General features: G+C 42.7%; 1 protein-coding gene across 1 annotated transcript in view; it reads left to right on the forward strand.

Moving 5' to 3' along the window:
* The window catches only part of TYRO3 (TYRO3 protein tyrosine kinase), a 214,023-nt gene that overhangs the window by 173,396 nt on the left and 16,390 nt on the right, over positions 1-24,237 (forward strand). The window contains exons 15-16 of the mRNA XM_088449938.1: positions 9,316-9,437; positions 13,736-13,845. Coding sequence (XP_088306064.1) covers positions 9,316-9,437; positions 13,736-13,845 — 232 coding nt within the window. The remainder of the gene's footprint in view (positions 1-9,315; positions 9,438-13,735; positions 13,846-24,237) is intronic.

Below are 24,237 nucleotides of genomic sequence, written 5' to 3' on the forward strand. Positions count from 1 at the left end.
CATTTTTTCTAAACTTTAAGATTTAGTTCACAGGAAATGGGAGGGGCTGGGCTGCACATCCTACTATTAAACATGATAATAGGTGCTACCATGCTGAGACCAGTAGTTCTACAGTGTGTCAGTATTAGAGATGTTAGGGACCCACCTGTATAAGGTTCACCGTGACGTGGTAGGTGGGCAAACATCTTTGGCCAAACATATACTAAGAAACCTTACATTTAAAACCATGTTAATTATTGCAGTCTATTATAGATATTTTGATCATTTGTATTCTTAGTGCTTATAGTGTGCACCTGCTCCTTCCCCCCCCCCCCCCTCTCCTTTTTGCTGTAGATTTAGTTCACAGCCCAGAAGATTATTATTCTGCCATTGTGTTTGTAATTAGTACCTCAAATCAATAAGTAATTCCTGCTCTAATCAATGCAGATGCTTCTATCTGTCATTAAGATTTGGGGAGTCCATTTGTGAAATGACAGCGTTGTTAAATGCTGAGGGATTTAAAAATGTTCACGTGTTCTAGAGGAGAGCTGACTGCATACATTACATCTAACTGTGGGAACGTCTAATATACATCACATCCTATTTTGAATATGATCTAAATTGTTACTTCATATTCACTGTTCTATGTACATGGATAATGTCTCTCTAAGCTAGACCATGGATCTGACTGATACTAAAACTCATCGTGTACTTGATATCTTTGGCATACAAAAAAATGATGCAATAAAACAGTAATTAGATATTTTTTCAAAATAGATTTTTTTATTTTTTATTTTTTTTGCAGCACGACCTGGTTATCTCAGATTATGGCAGTTTCACTAGTTCACTCTTACAGTGATTGAAAAACAAGATATGATTTTGTAGCTGATGAACATTCATGTCAGACTGGGCACCAGGTATGGGAGTTCATATGAGACTGGGCACCAGGTATGGCTCAATATATGGGACTGAGCACCAGGTAGGAGTCTGCATATGAGTCTAGGCACCGGGTATGGGGCTACAGATCAGACTGGGCACCAGGTATGGGAGTTCATATGAGACTGGGCACCAGGTATGGGAGTTCATATGAGACTGGGCACCAGGCGTATGAGTTCATATGAGACTGGGCACCAGGCGTGGGAGTTCATATGAGACTGGGCACCAGGCGTGGGAGTTCATATGAGACTGGGCACCAGGCGTGGGAGTTCATATGAGACTGGGCACCAGGCGTGGGAGTTCATATGAGACTGGGCACCAGGTATGGGTCTTTATATGGGAATGGGCACCAGGTATGGGTTTTTATATGGGACTGGGCTCAAGGCATGAGTCTGCATATGAGACTAGGCACTGGGTATGGGGCTACAGCTCAGACTGGGCACCAGGTTATGCGTCTGTTTATCAGAGTCCAGGTATACAGTAGGTCAGCGTATCAGACTGGGCACTAGGTTATGAATCAGCATCTCAGGCGGGGCTCCAGGTATGAGTAAGCAAATGACAGCTACTTATTTTAGAAGCTGGCTCCTAGATTTTGAGCATATTTGTCAGGACCTGCTTATGCTGTGAGCACATCTGGAGGCTGTCTGGCTAGTTTATTACTGAACCAGGAAGCTGCTGCGCAGGAAAGTGCAGTCAGCTCCAGGTCAGTGAGCATATAACAAGGCAGGCTACTTGAGGCACTGAGTGGAAGTTGCAGGTGTGAACGGCAGCTGTAGCTTGTGTGATATTACTAGGTGTTTCTGTTGACAATTTACTGAATAACTGCAACTGGCATATTCCTGCTGACATATTGCTGAGCAGCTGCTACTGGCATCATATTGTGTATTACTGTTAGTGTTCTCCCCAGAATTTTTTTCCAGCCGGGTGGCATTAAGAAGTAGCCGGGTGGGGTCTTTGCAATAATAAAATGTTTTAAACCCTGACCTTATAATGATTTAAACTTGAAATAACATTTTATATGTTAATTCTCCTCTTCTTATTAGAGGCCCAGTCATCTGATTATGAAAAAGCTGCAAAGTCTGTAGGATCTGGTCCTTTTTATACAGCCCCCAGATACTGTCCCCACTTGCAGGCTTCCAAAGTGCCAGGTGGTACACCCGCAAAAAACAGCCTGGGGAGAACTCTGTGTTATATTATTGGACAGCTGCTATTTGGCATACACCTACTTCTGGTATACATTACAATTAGTGCCATACTATTGGGCATTACTACTACTGTATATGTTAGCCATAGAACTATAAAGCATGGCTTAGTACAAGGCATTAATATTAGTGATAGCATATCACGAAAGGTGATGCTGAATAAGGGTTGGTGAAACTTAATAATTCTCCAAGAACAGCTAGACTCTGTCTGCATATGGTATATGTGTTAGAGAGCAGTGCATTCCACCACATAACCGTGTCACCAAGTCTCTGTCCCTCCAGCCTCAGCTATCTCTACCTCGCCTACTTCCTGCACTCAGGTCCCCCACTGCACACTCATGCCTCATGTCATGTGTCTGTCTCCCCTCTGCCCTAGATTGTAAGCTCCTAGGAGCAGGGTCCTCCTCCCCACTGTCTCACAGCCCTCTTCTCTAGCACTTACATGACAGCAGGGAACTCTAATACGTCTATGTACTCTAGTAAGAAATTTTGGCATTTATGAAATTGCTTCCCCATCCTCAAATCTTAGACAGTTCTCACATTGTGCAATGCATAGCAACTTTTTTTTTTTACTTCCTCCGTTGGCCCGACCAATATTACAGTTCAGTTACCATCATGTTAATGTAAAAGCCGTTCATAAATCACCTAATCATAGCAAAAATAGCTGCTGACTTGTTTATTTCTTAAACTTCCCATTAATCATATGTGTCCATGTATTTTATTGTGATAAATGAGGTAAGGCCCAACAAACTGTGATACTTTTTGGACATTTCCTACCAGAACATCCACAAGATCAGAATGTTGAAGGGGGATTCCATATTTGTCTTTTACCAGAATACATGTTCTGCATGTACATACGTCACAAATACTAGATAGGGTCAAATAGCAAACATTATGTACTGTATGCGTAGCTGGTAAAACATATAGATGACCCTGCCCTGCAATAAGGAATCCGTGCATGTGCTAGAATGGCCTATGTATAAAACCATTCACGCAAGTTCAAAATTAGATCGAACAGATACCGATACTTTGCATATTTAATGGAGGCTTGTAAATATTAAAAAGTATTTAAGATGGATTAACCACTAAGGAAACCACTTCATCAAATTCTTATAGTGGGAATATTGTCAAAGCGCACTTTGCTGTGTGTTTTGTTTTTGTGGGTATTATTCAAACCGCCAGACTTATTAAAAGTCAAACTGCAGGAAATTCTCCGCTAAAACGGTTTTGATGAGCAGTTTTATGTATAACTGTTTATCGTTTACAGAATTTCTCAGCAGTTTGCCTAGTTATAGAGAGAGGAACTACATATTCCAGCTGGCACTGACAGCCATTGACTTAAAGGGCATGCCAGTACCTGCTGCCCTTTCCTTTCCTGTAGTTCCACAAATCTTGAGAATGACTGAGAGGCTAATTGGACTCTTCACCAGCCCAGGACACCGCTAATTCAGTTCTTAGCACATGTAGTCAGCAGTTGCATTGGTGGTGGTTTTTATTGGCAGTTATTTATACAGTGCACACATTCAACAGTGCTTTGCGGAGGATGTTTGGCCATTCACATCAGTCCCTGCCCTAGTGGAGCTTACAATCTCTGGGGGTGATTCGTTTCAGCTTGATGTTGAATAGCCCCGGGAAGGGAAATTAAATTGACCAAGCTGTTAAATCCAAATACAGGATTTCTGATCACACCCTCCTGAGGTACGAGCAGAAAACTGAAAGCCTCGTGGCTGGTACTTTTAGTCAGAGAATGACGGTTACTGCGACTAAACTCCCAGCTTAAGGCGCGGTAACCAGCATTCTCCGACTTAAGTAGTTGTAGTCTGACTTAACAGCACGTTCAATTGAATAGCTCCAGGAACTCCATCCCGTGGCTATTCAACATCCATTTAACCTACCTGTGTAGGTTACCACTTTTTGTTCATTTACCACTTATTTAATTTGTTAGAGGGACGCACAACCCAATTTATTTATTTTCATTCATTCGCTGCAAACCGTTTAGCCTTGGGAAGAGGTCCCCAGGCCAAGTTTGGATGGTATTGTGGAAATATGTTAATAAGGGTTTTTAGGTTTCATGTTTTCTATGACATAAAGGGGTATATTTACTAAGGTGTGGGTTTTTAGAAGTGGTTTTGTTGCCCATAGCAACCAATCAGATTCTACTTAACATTTATCTAGCACCTTCTAGAAGGTAATAGCTAGAATCTGGTTGCTATGGGCAACAAAACCACTTCTAAAAACCCGCACCTTAGTAAATATACCCCAAAATGTTGGGCTTTATTGGGATTTCAGCACATTTTTGTGCCTGATGCAGGCGATAATCAGAATGAAAGCAACGTGTGATGAGCGTGAAAATTATTTAAATGAGGCAGGGACGTAACTAGGGTGGTGTGGCCGGTCCACCCACACAGAGCGCACATGCCCCGTGGGCAGTACCGGCCGTTTCCACTCACAATCACGCCTTCTCATCTTCTGCGGCCGCCCGCTGCAATGTATCATATTAGCGATGTACCCAGCTCCTTCTCAGTGCTGGCACACCGCTACTAATACACATTAAAGCGGGCAGCACTGCAGCTAGGGATGGCCATCGACTATTCATAATCATCGATAGTTTATGGTCGATGTCGAATGACTGTCATCGATGGGGGAGAACTAGATGGTTTCCCTCCATCGATGTCTAAGCATAATCAAATTTTTTTTTCTTTCAAGGTGCCGGGACACTGAGCATAGCCCCACCCCCCATATTCTGATTATCCCACGGGCCAGTCAGTCAAAAATAAATAGGGATGACCATCGGTTTGTGAACCATCGATGGTCATCCATTGCATAGTTGGTAACCATCGATGGCTACTTGCTATCAATGATGGTAACCATTGATGGGAAACACCGATGGCCTTCCCTAGCTGCAGCTGGCTGCCCCCTGAGCTCCGCCCCCTCCCCGTCTGCTGTAGTATTTTCAGGGACTGGGAGAGACGTCATGTCGTCTCTCCCAGCCCAGTCCCAGAGTGCTCTGCGCCAAGGAATCGTTCCTTCGGCATTGGGTAGCAGCACAGATGGGGACAGAGACTGTGGCTTACCTCGGCTCCCACAGTGATATACCTATGGAACAAACATGGCGGCGCGTGTATACGCTGCGGCTGCACTTACCGTTGGTGCCGGTGATGGTGATTCCTATGGTCCGGGTGTCCGTGTGTTGCGCGCTCCGGATGTGGTGTGGTTGGTCCTGTTCCTGCTTGTCGGAGTCCTGTGTGGTGACGGCGGCCGGTGTGGGATCACATACCCCCGCGAGGTGCTCCTTGGTCTCCGCCTGACTGGAGTTTGGAGTGGAGTGGCAGGTTCCGGAGCTGGTGGAGTGGAGCCGCTTGCAGGAGCTGTTGGGTCCGGCGCAGAGGCTGTGCAGGTTTCTGAGGGAGGTACAGCCCCGGGTAACCCCTCAGCCACAGGCATTGTGGGTGGAGCGGGGGTGGCTGGGATTGCTGCCGCTTCTGGAGCTTGTGTGTCTGCTGCCCCTGGAGTTACTGTGCCTGCAAGCGTGGCGGCCCTGGATGGGTCTGTCGCAGCTGGGGTGGTGAGTGGTGGCTGGTCTGGAGACTGGAGTTGTGAGAAGAGCCATGTGCACGGCAATGGAAGTAGAGATTATGGGGGTGGGCAGCGCTCTGGAGGGGGGCATTTCTGGAGACTCGGTTATCCCTGGAGATGCAGGAAGGGTTGGAAGAGGCATTGGAGGAGGGAGAGGAGGCAAAAAAGGGGTAACCGAGCTGGTACTAGAGCCAGGCTCAATTTATGTTTTATCAAACCCCCTTTGCCTAGCTTATTTCTAGCAAATGTTCAGTCCCTGACTAGTAAACTGGACGAATTACATGCAGTTCTTTCATACATGAAGCATCTGGAGTCCTGCTCTGTATTAATTTTTACCGAGACTTGGCTAAATTACTTAGTTCTGGATACTGCGGTCTCTTTTGGAAACAGGATTCTGTTCAGAGCAGACAGAACTTCTTCATCAGGGAAAAGTAGGGGTGGGGGGCTGTGTTTGTATGTCCTGCGTACCTGGTGTATTGATGCTATCTGTATTGGTAATCATTGCTCAGTGGATATTGAATATCTGTCTGTCAAATGTAGACCTTTTTATTTGCCCAGAGAAGTTTCGGTGGCAATTATCATTGCCGTTTATATTCCCCCTCAGGCTAATGTGACAATTGCCCTGGGAATTCTTTATGAGGAAATTGCGAAATTACTATCTGTGTATGTTGAGGCAGTTTTTATTATAGCAGGTGATTTCAACCAAGCTGATCTGAGGAAAGTATTGCCTAAGTTATATAAAAATGTATCGGCTCCAACTAGGGGCATGCGTACCTTGGACCAGGTGTATACAAACCTCAAGTCAGCTTATGAAACTGTTGTTTGCCCCCATATTGGCAGATCCGATCATATGTCCCTGTTTCTCATACCTGTTTACAGGTCATTAGTTAGGAGAGTGCGACCGGTCAGACATCTGGTAACTATATGGCCGGAGGACGCACTGACTAGATTACAGGATATGTTGGAATTCACAAACTGGGATTTGTTTATTGATGAGAGTAGGGTAAATGGCGATATAGATATTGACTCTCTAGCATCATTGGTATTAGGTTACATCGGTTGCTGTATGGATAGTGTTACAGTAACAAAGAGTATTAAAATATTTCCCAACGTGAAGCCTTGGTTGAACGGGGAAGTTCGATCTCTACTCAAGGCTCGTGACAGAGCGTTTAAATGTGGTGATTTAGAAATGTTAAAATCTTCCAGGTGTGAATTGCAGAAAGGTATTAGGAGGGCTAAAATTAGTTACTCCGCAAAGATTGAAGCTAGAAGTCATGATAACAGGAATCCGAGAAGCCTGTGGCAGATGATCCAGGATATTACTGGTTGTAAAATAAAAAAGGAGGTGATTAGCAATGACAATAATCTATTAGCTGAAGATTTGAACCTGTTCTACTCTAGGTTTGATCAAGAGAATAGTTTTTCTGTTACGCCCCAAATTCCCCGGGTGGGGGAGTCTCCTCTTATGTTGGAGGAGTATGATGTGATTAAATGTCTACGTCGGGTTGATTTGTGTAAATCAGCCGGCCCGGATGGGATTAGCGGTAAAGTCCTCAAGGGGTGTGCAGACCAGTTAAGTTGGATATTAACGGTCTTATTTAATTTGTCCCTTTTTAATTGTGTAGTGCCGAGATGTTTTAAGAAGGCAAATATTGTTCCAGTTCCAAAAAAGGGGGTAGTAAAATGCCTTAATGATTATCGCCCAATTGCACTAACTTCATTGATAATGAAATGCTTTGAAAGGCTGGTATTAGGACATATTCAATCTTTTTTCCCAGCAGATTTTGATCCTTTTCAGTTTGCATATAGGAAAAATCGTTGCACTGATGATGCGGTACTTACAGCACTTCATTCTATTTTAGCTCATTTGGAAGTGAGGGATTCTTATGTTCGGATACTCTTTGTTGATTTTAGTTCTGCTTTTAATACGGTTATTCCCGTCTCACTAACATCTAAGTTGTTTGACTTGGGGTTAAGTGGGTCTATTTGTAACTGGGTTTTAAACTTTTTAACTGATAGACCACAAGTAGTTAGAATTGGAGGTGCTGTGTCGGGGGAAGTGTTGATTAAGACTGGTGTTCCCCAGGGTTGTGTTCTCAGCCCCCTATTATACTCGCTATTTACCCACGACTGCGTGTCGACTTCTGATTCTGTGAAAATCATCAAATTTGCTGATGATATTGCAGTCGTTGGGTTAATTAGCAGGAATGATGAGTCCCATTATAGGAAAGAGATCAAAAATTTGGTTTCTTGGAGTGGTGATAATCACTTGCTCCTAAATGGTGACAAGACAAAAGAACTGGTAATTGATTTTCGTAGGAGATGTTTAGAGCAGAAATTGCCAGTGTCTATTAACAACCAGGATGTTGATATAGTTGAGTCTTTTAAATTTCTGGGTATCCAGGTTGCGGCAGATTTGACATGGTCTTTAAATACACTGTCCCTAATTAAAAAGGCGCAACAGCGTTTGTTTTTCCTAAGACGTTTGAGGGCCTCGGGAGTTAGCAAAGTAACTATGCTAAACTTTTACAGATGCTCAATTGAGAGCATTCTGACGTTTGGTATCATTATCTGGTATGGCAACTGCACAGCGAGTGAAAGATGTGCACTGGAACGGGTTGTTAGGACCGCCAGCAAAATCATTGGCGTGCAGTTGCCAACTATTCATGATGTTTATGGGCTTAGGGTTCTAAAGAGAACCAAAGGTATCATATCGGATCCAAGCCATCCATTTCATGAATTTTTTGATAAGCTCCCATCTTTAAAGCGGTTTAGAGTACTTCGGGCACGTACGAGTCGCTTGAGGGTTAGTTTTCTTCCATCTGCTGTGCGCATGTTGAATGCTATGATTGTATCTCTTTAGTTAATTTTAATTTTATTATTTTTTGTGAAATTGTTTGTGATAACCTTTACCATGGACTGCTATTCACTGTTTTAAAAAAGTGCAATGTAATTTCGTCTGTCAAACTTGTTTTGCTGATGACAACAATAAATACAATACAATACAATAGGAGCTGGAGCTGTACATGTAAGTGCTGAGAGATTTAGTGGTGGGGGGGAGTTTTGTGAATTGATGTATTATAGTGTGACCATATCCTATCCCTACAAGTCCACGCCCCTATTTTCACCCGTACGCCTGCGGCACACTCTGTCCCCATTTACGTTATGGGGGGCACCCCAAAGCTCTTTCTGGCACGTGGTACTAAAATATCTAGTTATGGCTCTGGAATGAAGGAAACTAAAAATTCCTTGCGTTCTCATAATATAATAAATACATGGTAGAGAGAGAGAGGCAGAGAAAAACACACACATTTACCAGCTGTCTGTGAATGAAGTCTGTCAGGCTGTATAATGCTTATACAAGTCATCAAATGTTGCCTGGTACTAGTTGTGGGGTATTTCAGATTTTTTGTTTGATTGTTTGTCTAACTTTTTTCTATTTAAGTGAATATGCTTATTACTTTTGTACATTAGTAAAAAATAATTATTATTAAATGGGATATCCGTGAATTTAGAAATATATTGTCTGTGCCGCTGATATACTGAAATTCCATCTGGGTTATTTATCCAGTAACCTTATAAGTCAGTGGATTTTATACCTGCTTATTCTTATTAAACTTAGGGGTGAGTTTGAGAAGTCGTACCAAGGGAAGACTGCCGGTTCCGATGGTGATTCTACCGTTCATGAAGCATGGGGATCTTCACACATTCCTGTTGATGTCACGCATTGGAGAAGAGCCCATTGTAAGTATACAAAGGGGTGATTTCTCTGCAAGCTTATTTTATATGTTTTGTCGTTGTTATTGTTGATCATCAGTTATTTTGCTTTAGGAATTGTCCTCTTGAGATCACACAGGTAACAATGACAAAACCAACATCAACAAAACAGAAGAAAATTGTGCACACATTATTTCCCAGTCTTTGTGTTTTTGCTGCATTACTGCTTTCATTACTGTCTGACCCCTTTGCCTGCAGTTTATTCTGTCTGCTAATCTCCAGGATCATACTGTGATTTTGGGTACAGATAGGACCGTTAGGATGCTTTATAAATACCTGGAAATTTAACAAAGTTCTTGTGTTGATGAGCTGTAAGCCTCGTCTCACATGGGTTATTGAATACTTCATTATTCCAGATAGACCTACCGGTATCTCTCCCATGTGATACCAGCCTTCTAATAGGAAAACTGGTTTCTGCTGACTCTCTCCCAAAGTCTTGTGTCTGAGATACAGAAGGTAGGAAAGTATTGAAACTCCATATTAGTGTCTTTGAAACGCTTTTTAGATTGATCAGGTGAATTATTCAGCAGATAAGAAGATACATTAAACACATCTGGTGCTTTATTAAATAAAATCTAATAAGGGGTTACGCAGGGGTAGGGGTTTAATGCTTTGGGGGAGGTTTTGTGTTTTATTTTCCTGATTCAGCAACAGTAATATGATTGAGGATAGGTAATGGTAGAGAATATTTTTTTGTGTATTCTGTAAATAAATGTTATATTTTTGGCAAATATGTAGTAAATAACAAGGACAAACAACATAATGCAACATGTATTAATAGGAATAAATTAGTTATTCAGTATTTGCTTTTCTGGACCAAGTGTATAGTTTTCTGCAGGGTATTTTGGCAAGATTGCATTGTTCTCCACTGTGCTGTACATTATGAAATAATGAATAGGGAAGGTTCTGTTTTGGCACAGGTTCTACCAATAGAAAGAATCAATAACACTTATTATAAATGGATTCATATTTATTTAAGACTTCATTGCATTTAGTTCAAAAGCCCCACAGGTAGCAGGGAAAACAATGTGTTGCTTAAGACCTATGGAAGAATAATAGTATAAACTGGTTGTGTGTTTCCAGGGTACGCACTGTAGGGGAGCTATGAGATCAGAGGGGCGGTATTGTGTTCTCTTAGTGTTAAAGTCACAATCCAGAAGTCTTCTATCCTTCTTCCATCTGTCTTATACAAAACGTTGTTTCCCTGCCACCAGTGCTGTGTTTGAACCAACTGCGATTAACTCTTAAATAAATTTGAATTCATTTGTAAGAAGTGGTTTTGACTTTCTATAAACCTGCTCTAAAAAAAGGACCTTCCCTATTTCAAAGTCACCACGAGAGGTTGTTAAACCCTTTAAAAAAAGGCAGCAAACACTTCCATTAGCTTCACCTAGCTCCTTCAGTGAGAGGGCATGGGGATCTTTTTCTTTACCATTGTGAAATGTGAGACAGAAGCTGCACAAACCCAAATACCATTACACAAGAGGATTTCGTACACACACATAAAGATACAGCAAATCGGCACTCCACTACAGACAGGGTACTTGCCCCGGTGCCCTCCACAATGTATCAGACTGATGGCGGCACACCAGGTACTCACTCCAAATACAGAACACATTGGCCACTGTCCTACGTTTCCGTTTAACTCCAAACTTTCTTCAGGGAATTAAAGAGCAACATAGGATTCATGCCTCAACCCTTCCATAATATCTACATTTTAGTTGCTGTTTGTTACAGCAGATTTGTGTTCCTGCACCACATTATTAATCTAGGGTAGTGCATGGCAGCTTGAATCATCCATAGCTCTTAAGTAAAGCTCTATGGGAGAGCAAAAAGACATTCTAGCACTCATGTTTCCCTATAGAGAGAGTGCGAAAACCCCTTTACGTAGTTAGTGCATTTTTTTGTGTCATTTGCCATCTATATATATATATAATGTACAGGTTTGCTGGAGTGAGCAATCCTATTAACTGTGAGGAAACACACACTATTATCGTTAGTAATCTGGCTCACAGAGCTCAGTTGGACTCTGGTAATACAGACGGGAGGCTGGTCCACACTGGAGACCGGAAGAGCTTCCCCATTCACTGGAATCACTTCACATCATGGACTCCGAGTTGATGAATGTTAAATATTGGTTTCATCCCACGAATTATCCGTTCTCCACCCTATGTAACCACTCCACACGTACATTGTATATACTCTTATTTGTAGAAGCTGGATAAAGCACAATCACTGTATACGGAATCGTTATGAAATACTGACGGAGGGGATGCCGGCTGTCAGTACACTGACAGCAGCATCCCGATGGTTCCCGACAGGGGAACGGTAAGTAATGTTGCCCTGCGGGGATTTCGGCGTCTGCATCCCCAGTCATGTCGGGATTCCAGCGCTGGTGTTCTCTCAGTGATCGGGATTCCGGCAGCTGGCATCCCGATCGTCGGGGTATTAACTACATCTCATTTTCTGTATGTTTACTGAGGTGTATAAAGGGGATGTAGTCATTATCCCGACGATCAGAAAGCCGGCTGCCAAAATCCTGTGTGTTTCCTCACAGTTTATAGGATTGATCACTCCAGCAAACCTGTCCATTATATAGATGGCAAATTACACAAAAAACGCAATAAGTACTTAAAGGGGTTTTCACACTCTCTCTATAGGGAAACATGAGTGCTAGAATGTATTTTTGCTCTCCCATAGAGCTTTACTTAAGAGCTATGGATGATTCAAGCTGCCATGCACTACCCTAGATTAATAATGTGGTGCAGGAACACAAATCTGTTTTTTCTTTAAAATATGTATTACTTTGTGTCATTTAGCTAACAATGCTATATAGATAAAGAGATATCTCTTGAGCAATATGTGGAAAATGACTCTTTGCAACTTTGTCACTAGATTCCATCTACCTCCAATTACTGTTACAGATTTTAGGAAGTAATTTCCATGAACGATACAGATGTGGCCGCTGTCACCTTACCTGCGATGCGTACGCATGTGCAAACTAGCCGCGCCAGGCTGTGTATATTTGCACTAGCGATCTGCCAATGTAATGTCTATGGTCGCAGGCGCGTTTTACAGTGACATCATTCCCGCGATGCGTGCAGATCGCAGGTAAGATGACAGTGGCACATGTGTAGAACTTCCTTAGTCCAAGTTGGTTTACAGTGCTACGTCTGGCATAGATTCAATTTTAACTTCTCTTTTTTGTTGTGCGAAGGCTATAGTGCTTGAGGATCAGATGCAGGAGAACAGTGAAATTACTTGTAATTTGGCCATACTATTTGTTGTGGAACAGAAGTAATGCACAAGCTCTACGTGAAGCAATTTTTTTTGCTTGAGGCTATATTACGGGTGTTTTTGGGGTCTATTTACTAAGCAGTGTTAGGAGACAGTGAAAAGTGATAAGGTTCCAGCCAATCAGCTCCTAACTGTCACCTCACAGGCTGTGTTGAGCTGATTGGCTGGCACCTTATCACTTTTCACTGTCTCCTAACACTGCTTAGTAAATAGACCCCTTAATGTTCAAGAAACCAACGTGTAGTTAAATGTCATCTAATAAAGACATGTTAACTGGAATTCCAGATTTATTTATTTTTTAATGTTATTGTATGTCTGTTTCTGACAGTCGCCGAATAATGTCTATGCTTAAGTGATTATCAATGAGTGTACGTGTGTATATTGTTTTTTGTGAATCAAAGTTATAGACACTTTTTTACTCTTTTGTGTCGGCATCCTACACCAATCTGGGAGACATAATTTGTACTTACTGTATTTAAGGTGATCGTGATGAGAGCATGTTTATACTGCCTTTAGTCCCATGTATCTGTCTACACAGTGAGGGTTATTTATGAACATTGATCAAAGATGCTAATCTGCACTGAAACCATAGCAACCAATCATACGCTTGCTTTAATTGTCTAACTTGCAGGCAAAAGCTGATTGGTTGTAATGGCTTTAGTAAATATTTGCAATATTAGTTAATAGGCTTATGCACTAAGTCATAAAGGTCAACTGTTCATGTAATAATCACAGGCCTATACAGTGTCATGATTTTATTTCTTGATGGCTACTTTGAAATAATGGTGTCAGTTTCTGTTCTTTCTGTATGATGGAATCATATACAAATTATATACATACACTTGAATACTTTTATCTGGTCAGAGCTAATCGCAACGTTATCTCAGTTACAATGTTTTCAGTCATACATTGTATTGTACTGACCTATGAGTAAAATGTATGAATTGATTTGCCTAATGTATCCACAGACCCTGCCAGTACAAACCTTAATCAGGTTCATGATTGATATCTGCAGCGGGATGGAATATCTCAGTGCGAAAAACTTCATACACCGAGATCTCGCCACCCGCAATTGCATGTGAGTACATACAAAACCAGATTTCGCATTCGACGCAGCAGACTGATAGGTGGCGCTTTGCTTGCACTGCATGTTACATATGGGAGCACTTAAATTGAGGTTGGGGAATTTTCCATTTACATGATGTATCCTAGAATGAATTGTGCAAGGTGGTGCAGCTGTGTTCTGTTTTTCTGTGTTACAGAACCAGCCAGAAATAATTTATGTAATAGGAGTGTGTCAGAGGTCAGGCTCTTGCATGCATGTATACATCAGCATAAGTAGGTGTCTGTTGTTGGTATAACTCCTCACAATTCACTAGGACCATGGAACTTAAGCAGATTTGAACACAAGTCTGTCATAATTGCTCCCCAGGGGCGTAATAAGAGGGGGCCTGTGTGCAGTCTCCGCCCGGGGCCCCCTTCTCTAACGGCCGGCAGTGCAACAGCAGACTCCAAGGACAGACTGGGGCTGCTGACCAGTCCTGGCAGTCTCCCTGCACGTCCACAAAAGGGGCGTGGCAGCGACACAAAGGGGGCATTCGCATGATGGGCAGTCCGGCCCTGGTAGACTCTAGTGCTGTGCCAGAGTCTACTGCACATGTGCAAGTCACCGGGGAAATGGTGCGGCAGCCATTTTCCCAACGGTTCCCCCACTGCGCATGCGCAAGGCACTGGAAAAATGGCCGCCGCGCCATTTTGCCGGTTATTTGTACGGCGCTGCTACTGCCGACGCTGGACTCCAGAGAGGTAAGTATTGAATAAATGGGAGCACGGTGTGCGGTTTGGGCCCAGGGGAACGCACAACCTGCACCCATTATAGATACGCCCCTGTTGCTCCCGTATTGCTTACACAGAGATACATATGTATATATAATCACCTGTAGGCAGGGTTGTACACATCTTTGTAAGTGAACCGCGACTATACGTACACATGGTTTGATACCAGTCATCATCAGTGCGCCCCTGCACCAGTTCTGCCCTTGGTGCAAAAGAACAGGCGTATTCATGCTTCCAGCTTACCCTGCAGTTCCACTGACATGTCCTCTATGAGGGCTACCAACGTGAAAATTCCTAGTTACATCCCTTCAGTCACAAGTGTAGACGCAGCTTAAATTCGTATAACTATTGCCTGTACTCAGTAGTTGCTAAGTTTCTTATCTGACAGACCCCAGGTGGTCAAGTTTCGGAAAACTAGCTCCAAGGAGTTGGTGCTGAATGTTGGAGTCCCGCAGGGGTGTGTTTTGAGCTCTGCTCTGTATTCTTTGTTCACCCACAATTGTGTGTCCCAGTCTCGGTCTGTTAAGATTGTTAAATTTGCGGACAATATCACTATCGTTGGTCTGATAACCAACGGGGATGAACTTGCTTATAGAGATGAGGTGGATAGGATGTTTGAGTGGAGCAGGGGAAATTGCCTCCTTTTAAACACGATGAAAACAAAAGAAATGATTATCGACTTTAGGAAGCGTAGTACTCCTATAAGGGCACCGGCGTGTCTAGGCGGTTTGACCATTGAGGTAGTACCCTCCCTTAAGTTGTTGGGGTTTTATGTCTCAAACACTTTGTCATGGTCCTTAAACTCAGCCTTCTTGGATAAGAAGGCGCACCAACCTTTGGTTTTTTTTTGCGCCGCTTGCGATCTGCGTGTGTGAGTAGGGGAACCCTTTTAAATTTTTACCGTAGCATTGTGGAAAGCGTATTGACTGCTATTGTTGCTTGGTACGGGAATTGTACTGTGGCTGAGCGGAGGGCGTTGAATAGGGTGATTGGAACAGCTAGTAAAATCATTGGAGTGGTGCTACCGGGCACACAGGAGATATATGAAAAAAGGCTCCGGAAGAAAACAAGTTCTATCTTAGCAGATTCCAGCCATCCTAATCACGTTCTTTTTGAGAATTTGCCATCAAATAGGCGTTTTAGAGCGTTGCGCACTCGCACAAAGCATTTGCGCAATAGTTTTTTTCCTGCAGCCGTGCTTATGTTAAACGGTTAGCTTAACGGTGGGGCAGCACAGATGGTGTAATGGTTAGCATTACTGCCTCACAGCACTGAGGTAATGGGTTCGATTCCCACCATGGCCCTACCTGTGCGGAGTTTGTATATTCTCCCTGTGCTTGCGTGGGTTTCCTCCCACACGCCAAAAATATACTGGTAGGTTAATTGGCTCCCAACAAAAATTAACCCTAGTGTGTATGTGTGTGAGTATGTGAGAGGGAACATAGATTGTAAGCTCCACTGGGGCAGGGACTGATGTGAGCAGCCAACTATTCTCTGCAAAGCGCTGCGTGTGCGCTATATAAATAACTGGTAATAAATAAATAGTTATATGGTGTTGTATTATAGTGTAATTTTGCTGCCTATCTTACTGTATGGTATATGTTGTATTGTTTTTTTCTTTGGCATCACTTGTGCTGTCAATGACAAATAAAGAAGAATTAGAATTACTCGCAAAAGTGTGGGCACCCCTGGTCGGTCAACTTGCATATTTCTGTATGTAATAAGAAGATACAACCTCTGCAGTGTACAAACGTATTTTTGCACATTTACTATTTATCTGCTCAATGTACAGAGTGAAAATAAAAAAAAAAATAAGATAGTGACTGTTTCATGTGCAATAGTTTGGGCACCCAGACAGGTAGAACTTACCAACACCTCCTTTGCCAGAAATCACAGCTACCAAATATTGTTATAGCCAGAAAAATAGTTACTTTTGGCAAAACTCTGTTTTAATTCAATTTGAGCATGGAATGATATTAAGGCTGCACATGCTCACAGAGGGATGGGTGACTGCTACACTTGTTTTTTAGAACATATTGGGGTATATAATTATGAGGGCAAAACCCCATAATGCAGGATCACCAGTTTAGTAAAACTTACTTTTGTATTTTTAGACCTCTGCAATATTAAATACATTTTGAGGGTGCAGTCAGAGGTAATGTACTAATTTATTCCTATGCAGTGCTAACAGCATATGGCACTCTGAAGCACAATTAATCCATATGCCACCGAGATATAAATATAATGTTTGTTGCCTGAAGCATAGTAAGGACCATATTTACTAAAATGTGGCATCCCATAAGGCACCATATGACCACCTATTTGCAAAGGTCTAGTTCTGTGTTGTTTTTAATACATATGGCAGAAGCTTTGCTGCACAGATCTGATCCTGATGGTTTGACCAGGTTTCTGCCTTGTACCCTTAGAGCCTCAGCCTGTGACACAGATAATAGGAAATCAAATCTCTGCCACCGGATTTTCATGGTGTCAAATTATGTGCGTGTGAAAAACATAATGTCAATGGGAAATGAGGCTCAAATGGCGCTTGAGAAGACCTCAATCTCTTGTCTGAGACAAGTTGGCACAGGAAAACATACCATGCTGATGACTGGAACAGCAAATGTTCGATGAAGAACAGAGAGAGGAAATTGGCTGCTTGGAAGCCAGTAAAGTAATTAACCCTCACTTTTGTCTGTTGCCCAGAGCTGTGCTGTGCAGTGAGCCCTAGCGTCAGCTGTGCACCTGGGCCTGCAGCTCTGTCCACATCATCCAATTAGCCTGGGAGATACAGATGTGTCCACATGCATCTTACCTCCGTGCGCTACAAGTTACGTTAAACAGAACACGTGAGCTCCTTGCAACTCGGTAGTGCCAAGTGTCTCATTGTGCAACTTTTTACTTTCAAATGCATCTTATTCACATAGTGGCGCACAAACAGCTTCTGCTGATTAAAATGATATGCATCATGTCCATATTCTCTGTGCGACTGCGGGTGTGTGCATGCGAAATGCTACGTTACAGTGTCAGCGGCTGTGACACTGTAACGTAGCGCTTCGCAAGCAAATACGCCCGCAGTCGCACAGATAATATGGACATGATGCATATCATTTTAATCAGCAGAAGCTGCTTTTGCGTCCTATTTGCTTTGTGAATATGATGCATTCGAAGGTAAACAGTCACACGGTAAGACACACGGCGCTACAGAGTCACGCCACAGCATGGCGTGACTAGACGGGTTATTTAACGTGCAAGGAAGCAAGATGTACGTGGACACATTTGTAGTCAAGCCCTGAGCTGCCTTTTCTTTTAGAACACAAGTATCCAATGCTTCTAGATTCTGAACTGGTTCAATACAAAGGATTGAATGTGTAGGAATTATACTTACTTGGTAATAGAGATGGAGAGGCAATATGGAAAACTTCCTTACACAGAAGGGTATGCAGTCTGGATGCCGACAGTCTAAATGCTGACCCCCTGCTTCACGACTGTCTATAATCCCGACAGGGGACTAATGACAGGTGCCGAAATACCGACTCCTGTCATTATCCCTGCAACGGGAACCCGGCATACCGAACGAAGTTAAGCCGGGTTGCGGGCGCGGACAGCCGCGTGCGGGGGAGGGGGGGCTAGGTTTAGGGCTCCAGGGGGGGAATTAGGGTTAGGCATCCCCCCGGGAGTCTTAAGTTTAGGCTGCAGGAAAGGGGGGGTTAGGGTTAGGCACTTACAGGGGGGGTTAGGGTTAGGCATCCCTAAAGGAGGGTTAGGGGGGGGGAAGGGTTAGTAATAGTTAATATACTTACGATCAGGATTTTGGAGGCTGGCGGTGTTCTGCTGTTGGTATTTGAACCGTTGGACATAGGTCCGGCGGTATTTCATACCGATCCCCAGAGAAGTCCATTTTTATAGCACTTCTCACCTAATCATTTATCAAGCAGATGTCTGCAAAATTTATATGATTTTCAAAATGAATGCATATTCAGTGTAATGTGCATTCAAATGAAAGCCATTACATCTTTACGAAGTGATGTCATCTGGTTGGATTTGCAAACCTACCTAACAAAACAATCAAACTGATTTTGATGAGATTTTAATTGGTTTAACTGGATATTTTTGGCCTGCATCCCAAGGGAACTCCGGGCAGTTTGGTATGCAAACAAAAAAAGACAAACAAATCAAATTAGCCAACACGATTTCTCCATGCAGGGTCAGCTGTGCACGAAAATAAGAACACTTTGTGTTTAACCACGCTTCTGGTCATAAGTGTGCATATATTTTATATTGCTTTGTGTCAAATCTACATTCTTGTTCTTTCCGGATTGGAGCCTGCCATGATGAGCTGGCTGTAAGTCAGTGCTACTGTAATTCTATAATGGAAGTGTTTGCCTCTGATTAAAAATTAACTAGAGTGCTTTATGTAAAACGGGTAAGACACAATTCTGCTCCTGAATAATTTGCTGCTAACTAAATTGCATCAGTGATTTGTTATAGGGAATAGATTTCCAGAAATATAATTGTATAATTAATGCATAATTAGCGACTTCTGAATGATATTCTTATAAAACAAAGCTGCACATAAACTCAAGAAGCAAAGTTACTAAAGCTCAACCTGAGCTACAAATATGCTTTTATCCCCAGTCTTACAGAGCGCGATATGATCGCCGCAAGCAAAAAAAACAAACACGCAGTATGGATTAGAGCAGTGGTTCCCACCCTGAGTGCCATGGGACACTTGCAGGGGTTGGTGGGCTAGGACCAAATCAAATTATTTATGGTCAATGTGATGGGCAAAACCAGTGCTGGTAGCTACTAATAAAATATGTGGAAAAACAGAAGCGCAATTACATAGCTAAACCTAAGGATGACCGGTATGCACAATTTACAATCTAATAATTTTTTCTGAATTTCTCAAAAAGAAACTTTTGGCCAAGGGGTGCCGTGAAAAAATTGCTGATACTCTAGGGCACCGTGATTTATGGAAGTTTGGGAACCACTGGTTCTAAGGTGCCATTGATATCTTATGAAGCAATTGGCTGCTGCTCCTCCTCCATGTCAGTGTTCTACTAGAAGTGTTGGGCATGACTATGATGTCCCAGGAGAGCGCTACGCTTCCAGTCTCATGCGGAGAAGTTGACACCCCCAACGCTCACCTAGTATGGTAATTAGCAGGGGTGCATCACAGCGCGAGCTACCAATGGAAAGTTGAAGGTCGGGCCTCCATCCTCAACATTACCATGACTGTGGAATTAGGCCCTGATTCAGAGCCGGACGCTCTGACAGAGCGCTCGCTCTGAATCAGGGCCGTCCCTGCTCCTTTTTGGAGCAGCCTCCTGGCCGCTCGCTATAGCTGTGGGTGACCACCCACAGCTATAGCGAGCGGCCAAAATGATGTCAGTGGTGCCGGACCCAGACGGTAGGCGTTCCCATGGGAATGCCTCCGTCTGGGCAGCCACGCCCCCGGCACGCCCACCAAAGGGTGCGTGCTGTCAATCACCATCGACAGCACGCCCCCTTTGGTGCGAGACTCATAACGACGGCTTGGCCATCGTTATTCGGGTCTCGCGCATGCACACGACGGAGCCACCTCCGTCATGCGCACTTGGGCACCATCGACCCGCTTGCGAGCGCTCAGCGCTTGCGAGCGGGTCAGAATCAGGCCTTAGTGTGTTCACTCATGTTTTTTCCCGGTACTGCAGTTTCCTCCCACAGTCCAAACTCGTACTGCTGTGTCCTTAGTTATCATTTCTCTCAGCACAACACATACTAGAGTGGCACAAGATGGTGTACTCAGCTGCGAGTTAACTTTCGCTTTACTTCTCTATACTTAACTCAATTGCAAAAATTCGCACAAAAGTAGAAAATAATTTTCAGATTAACAAATGGAAAATCAAGTTGTACATTGTCACGTATGTCATAGATCACTGCATTGTATCTACAACATGACTTTTCAGGTTTAGCATTGTTAGGAGGTGATTCAAATGTTTCTCACGCCCCCTGCAGGCCGTTTGTACGAATAGGCACCGTGAGGAGCTTATTCCATTGTTTCTCCATTCGTGCGCTCATTAGTACTTACCCCAGCTACAAGCGCGCCAGTTAAAGAAGTGGGTAGGGGGCCCAAATAGCCATTTGGGCGACAAAAAAAAAAGACTTTAGACACATTTCTTCTCGCACCTCAGGAGGTTGCAAGAAGAAATGTTGTGTGTCCTCCACCTCCCCACACACACAGCTTTAGGCGTGCGAACGGAGCAACAATTGAATTGCTCTGTCAGGCACCTATTCATATAGACGCTCAGTGGGGGGCATCGAAAACAATTGTATCGCCCCCTAAGACTTTGCAACTTTACTCCTTATATTCTGCTACTTTTTTGCATCTTTAATATAGACCAATAAGAATCTTTTGAGAGAACTCGCACTTTACAATGCCCGATAACATAGCTCGGGATCGAGGGGACACATCTCTACTGGTCAGTTAATCGGCTACTGACAAAAATGAGCCCATGTGTGTTTTAGGGAATTTAAAGTGTAAGGTCGAATGCGGCAGTAATGGATGTGAAAGATTACGGAGAACTGCAAATGAGCACACCTAAGCTTCCTATTGGACTATTATTATCATATTACTATTAATAATCTAGTATTCTAATATCTAGGACATCTAAGATTTTATATTGTTAAATGAAGTCTTGTTTAGAGAGGAGTAAGGCTTTAAGTAAAAGAGCCACAGAAACTCTCCCTGCCACCAGATTGAGAGAGCAGAATTTCACTACCTAATTTAATTTGCAGATCTGAAGCTGTAAGAGACTGCAGCCAATAACAGATGGCTTTTTTTTCTTCTTTCTCGAGAGTTCCAAGGGCCAAATAACCATTAGATGCCCAGGTCTCAAAACGAAGAATTTTGTTTTACTGCCATCCTGTGTGGATATTATGCCAGCAGGTTTTTACATACATATTCAGTTTCTGGACCGTGCAGCATACTAATCACTTTTCTGCAAATGTATAAGAACATACAGTAATTTATATTCATATTTAAAATTAAACCAAATGAATGCATGCAGTTTTTCTTTGAAATAAGATCATCCAGAAATACTATTCTACACTGGGATGTCCTTTTGTAAAATGGGACTTCCTATGAGTTGACTTAATTTACCATAATGAGGATTTTTTTAAATATTTGTTTTTTTCATTACAGAATTTGATACACACAAACCCATAGCCATATGCACTGAAAGGGGTTAACACTGCAAGCGAGACGATAATTGCTTTTAATTCAAGATATTCATTATTGTAATTTTCTCCTTCCCCCATCTGGGGGACACTTCTTGACCCTGGGGTGTAGTGAGGGTTGAGAAGATAGCACTTAATTAATTAACCTCTGCTTAGTATATAAGCTCCTCCCCTCCAACCCCTTCCTCTGTTTTTTATTAAGTACTGAAGGAGTAGGTCAGCACTAGGTTATCTAGAGTATATTTTCATTTTTTTCTCTCTAAAAAAAATCTACCACCCCTCACCTTACACAATATGAGAGGAGCTGCTGCTAAACACTGCAAAGATTATTATGCCGGGACCCACTGCCGGACAGATTTTGCATCTGGCACCAGGGGTCAGCAGCGAGCTAGCGTTATGGCCGGTGAGCAGCAAGGACGCTGGCAAGTAATTTTTTTTTTCTATTTAGATATTTGTTTTTCTCTGTATGTTTGATGTGTAAATCAGTATAATACTGTGTTTTGTGGATTTTTATCCTTATTGATCTATTTGTTAGAATGTCTTAGAAAGGGAATACTTTCAAAGCTAAACTTGGAGGGGGGAAAACTAGTGTGCTTCATGTTTGTAAACGTGCCCAGGCTAAATTATCTAGCGGGGACACTCACGCTTGCTGTGCTGCTTGCGAGGACGCTCTTGATCCGCGACTGGTTGCGGAGTTTCCCGCTGGCCTTGTTGAAGAAACCGTTTGGGCTGGTTGTTTGGCTCTTTCAGTAGCTTCTGTTATACGAGATTAAACGGTCTAGTTTTGTGTCCAGCTAGAGTCATAGAGTAGCTGATAAGTCAGTTGGCTAAGGTGAACCAGGGTGATAGAGACAGTTTTTTCTTCTTCTGGGGGATCCAGGACCTTAAGGTACTCAGAAATGTAATCTTGGGCCAGGGCAATGGAGAGGACTGCTTTAGGTCTTGAATGGATGTTCTCTTCAATTGAGAAATTGTTGTCTTCAGCCAAGCCAAAGATACGTAAGCGACAGCTTATGGAGCATGTGTCTGTTTTTCCTTGGAAAAAGAACATCATCAGGAAAATTCTGATTTTGAGGATCTAGTATCCTTAATAGAATAGGGAATTAGGTGTTCAGGGAGTGGATGGTCTTGGACCTTTGGGATATTGAAAATCATGAAATTCCCTCCAATGATTTAATTAGAACCAAATGATTAAAGAAAATATCTATGATTTCCTTCATCTTCACAATTGTCATAATTAGTATCTGAACCATGAATTAATCCTGATAAGAAGTTTAGATCCCATACAGGTTTCCTTCTATGGGGCATATTCAATTAGGTGCGAAAAGTCCCGTACTTTTTGCATGCCGCACTTTTCGCCGACTTCGCGTGTTTTAGCCGTGGAAACTTTTCGTGCACGCCCCCACTATTCGCCGTTTTCAATACCAAAGGACGCGAAAACGCTTCTCGGCGAAACTCACAGGCGAAAAGTGCTGTCCGTTTTGGGGAAATCAGCCTGACACCCCCCAAAAGATGCACTAACATTGAGGATCAGTATAGATGTCCCCGATTAGCCCCCCTGGAGCTATTTGGGGTACTTAAGTGTTTTCAATTGCCTCTATATAGCGTCTTTGCACAAGTGGTGAAGAATAGTATTTAGCAGTTTGTTTTTTTGGGGGAGAAAATAACTAGTTCCAGCAAATTTGGGTTACATGAAAATGGGTGCAAGCACGGTTAAAAAAACGGAAAAGTGAAGTCTTAAAAAGCATTGAAAACGCAACTTCAGCAAGCACCTGCAAACAAAAAAACGCCTCCACCATACTTGCAGATACCTCAAAAGCTTATTTCGCTACTTTTTAAGTGTGTACCCCAACTTTGTACTTTTTCGCCCCCTTTTTCACAGTAATTTTTGGGGATTTTCATCATTTTCTTTTTTTTTTTGACGGTTAACCGTTTGGGGGGCTGTGCAGGGTAGTTTCCCCACCTTTGCCTCACAAAACTGCAATTCTGCACTTTATTTCCGACACCTATTCATAGGCGAAACTTTTCCGCCGGGTACGGTGCATTGCGTTTTCGCACCGGCGAAAACTCGCCACAATTTAATACGGGGATAAGTTTCCGCTGGCAAAATTCCGTCTTCGGCGAAAGAGAGTTCTCATCTAGGGTAGATATTCCTGTAGCGCGTTTATCTAAGGCCACAGCCCTCACTATTCTGCGTGGGACCTTTTTAAAAGAGGGCTCATTTCAAAAGCGCAAAATAATTTTGACATTTATTTATATAGATGCAGGTGCAACTTTAAGGCCTAGTATTGATTCAGTGGAGAAATAAACAGAACTGTCTGACTGGACCCCTTCTATCAACAGATCAAAGTCTGTTATTATTTATTTCAGAGCAGCTTAAAGTAGGATCAGATTGGACGAAGCCGCTTTAGATACG

This window comes from Taudactylus pleione, unplaced genomic scaffold, assembly GCF_031769625.1.
Source record: "Taudactylus pleione unplaced genomic scaffold, aTauple2 ptg000501l, whole genome shotgun sequence".
In the NCBI taxonomy this organism is placed as follows: Eukaryota; Metazoa; Chordata; class Amphibia; order Anura; family Myobatrachidae; genus Taudactylus; species Taudactylus pleione.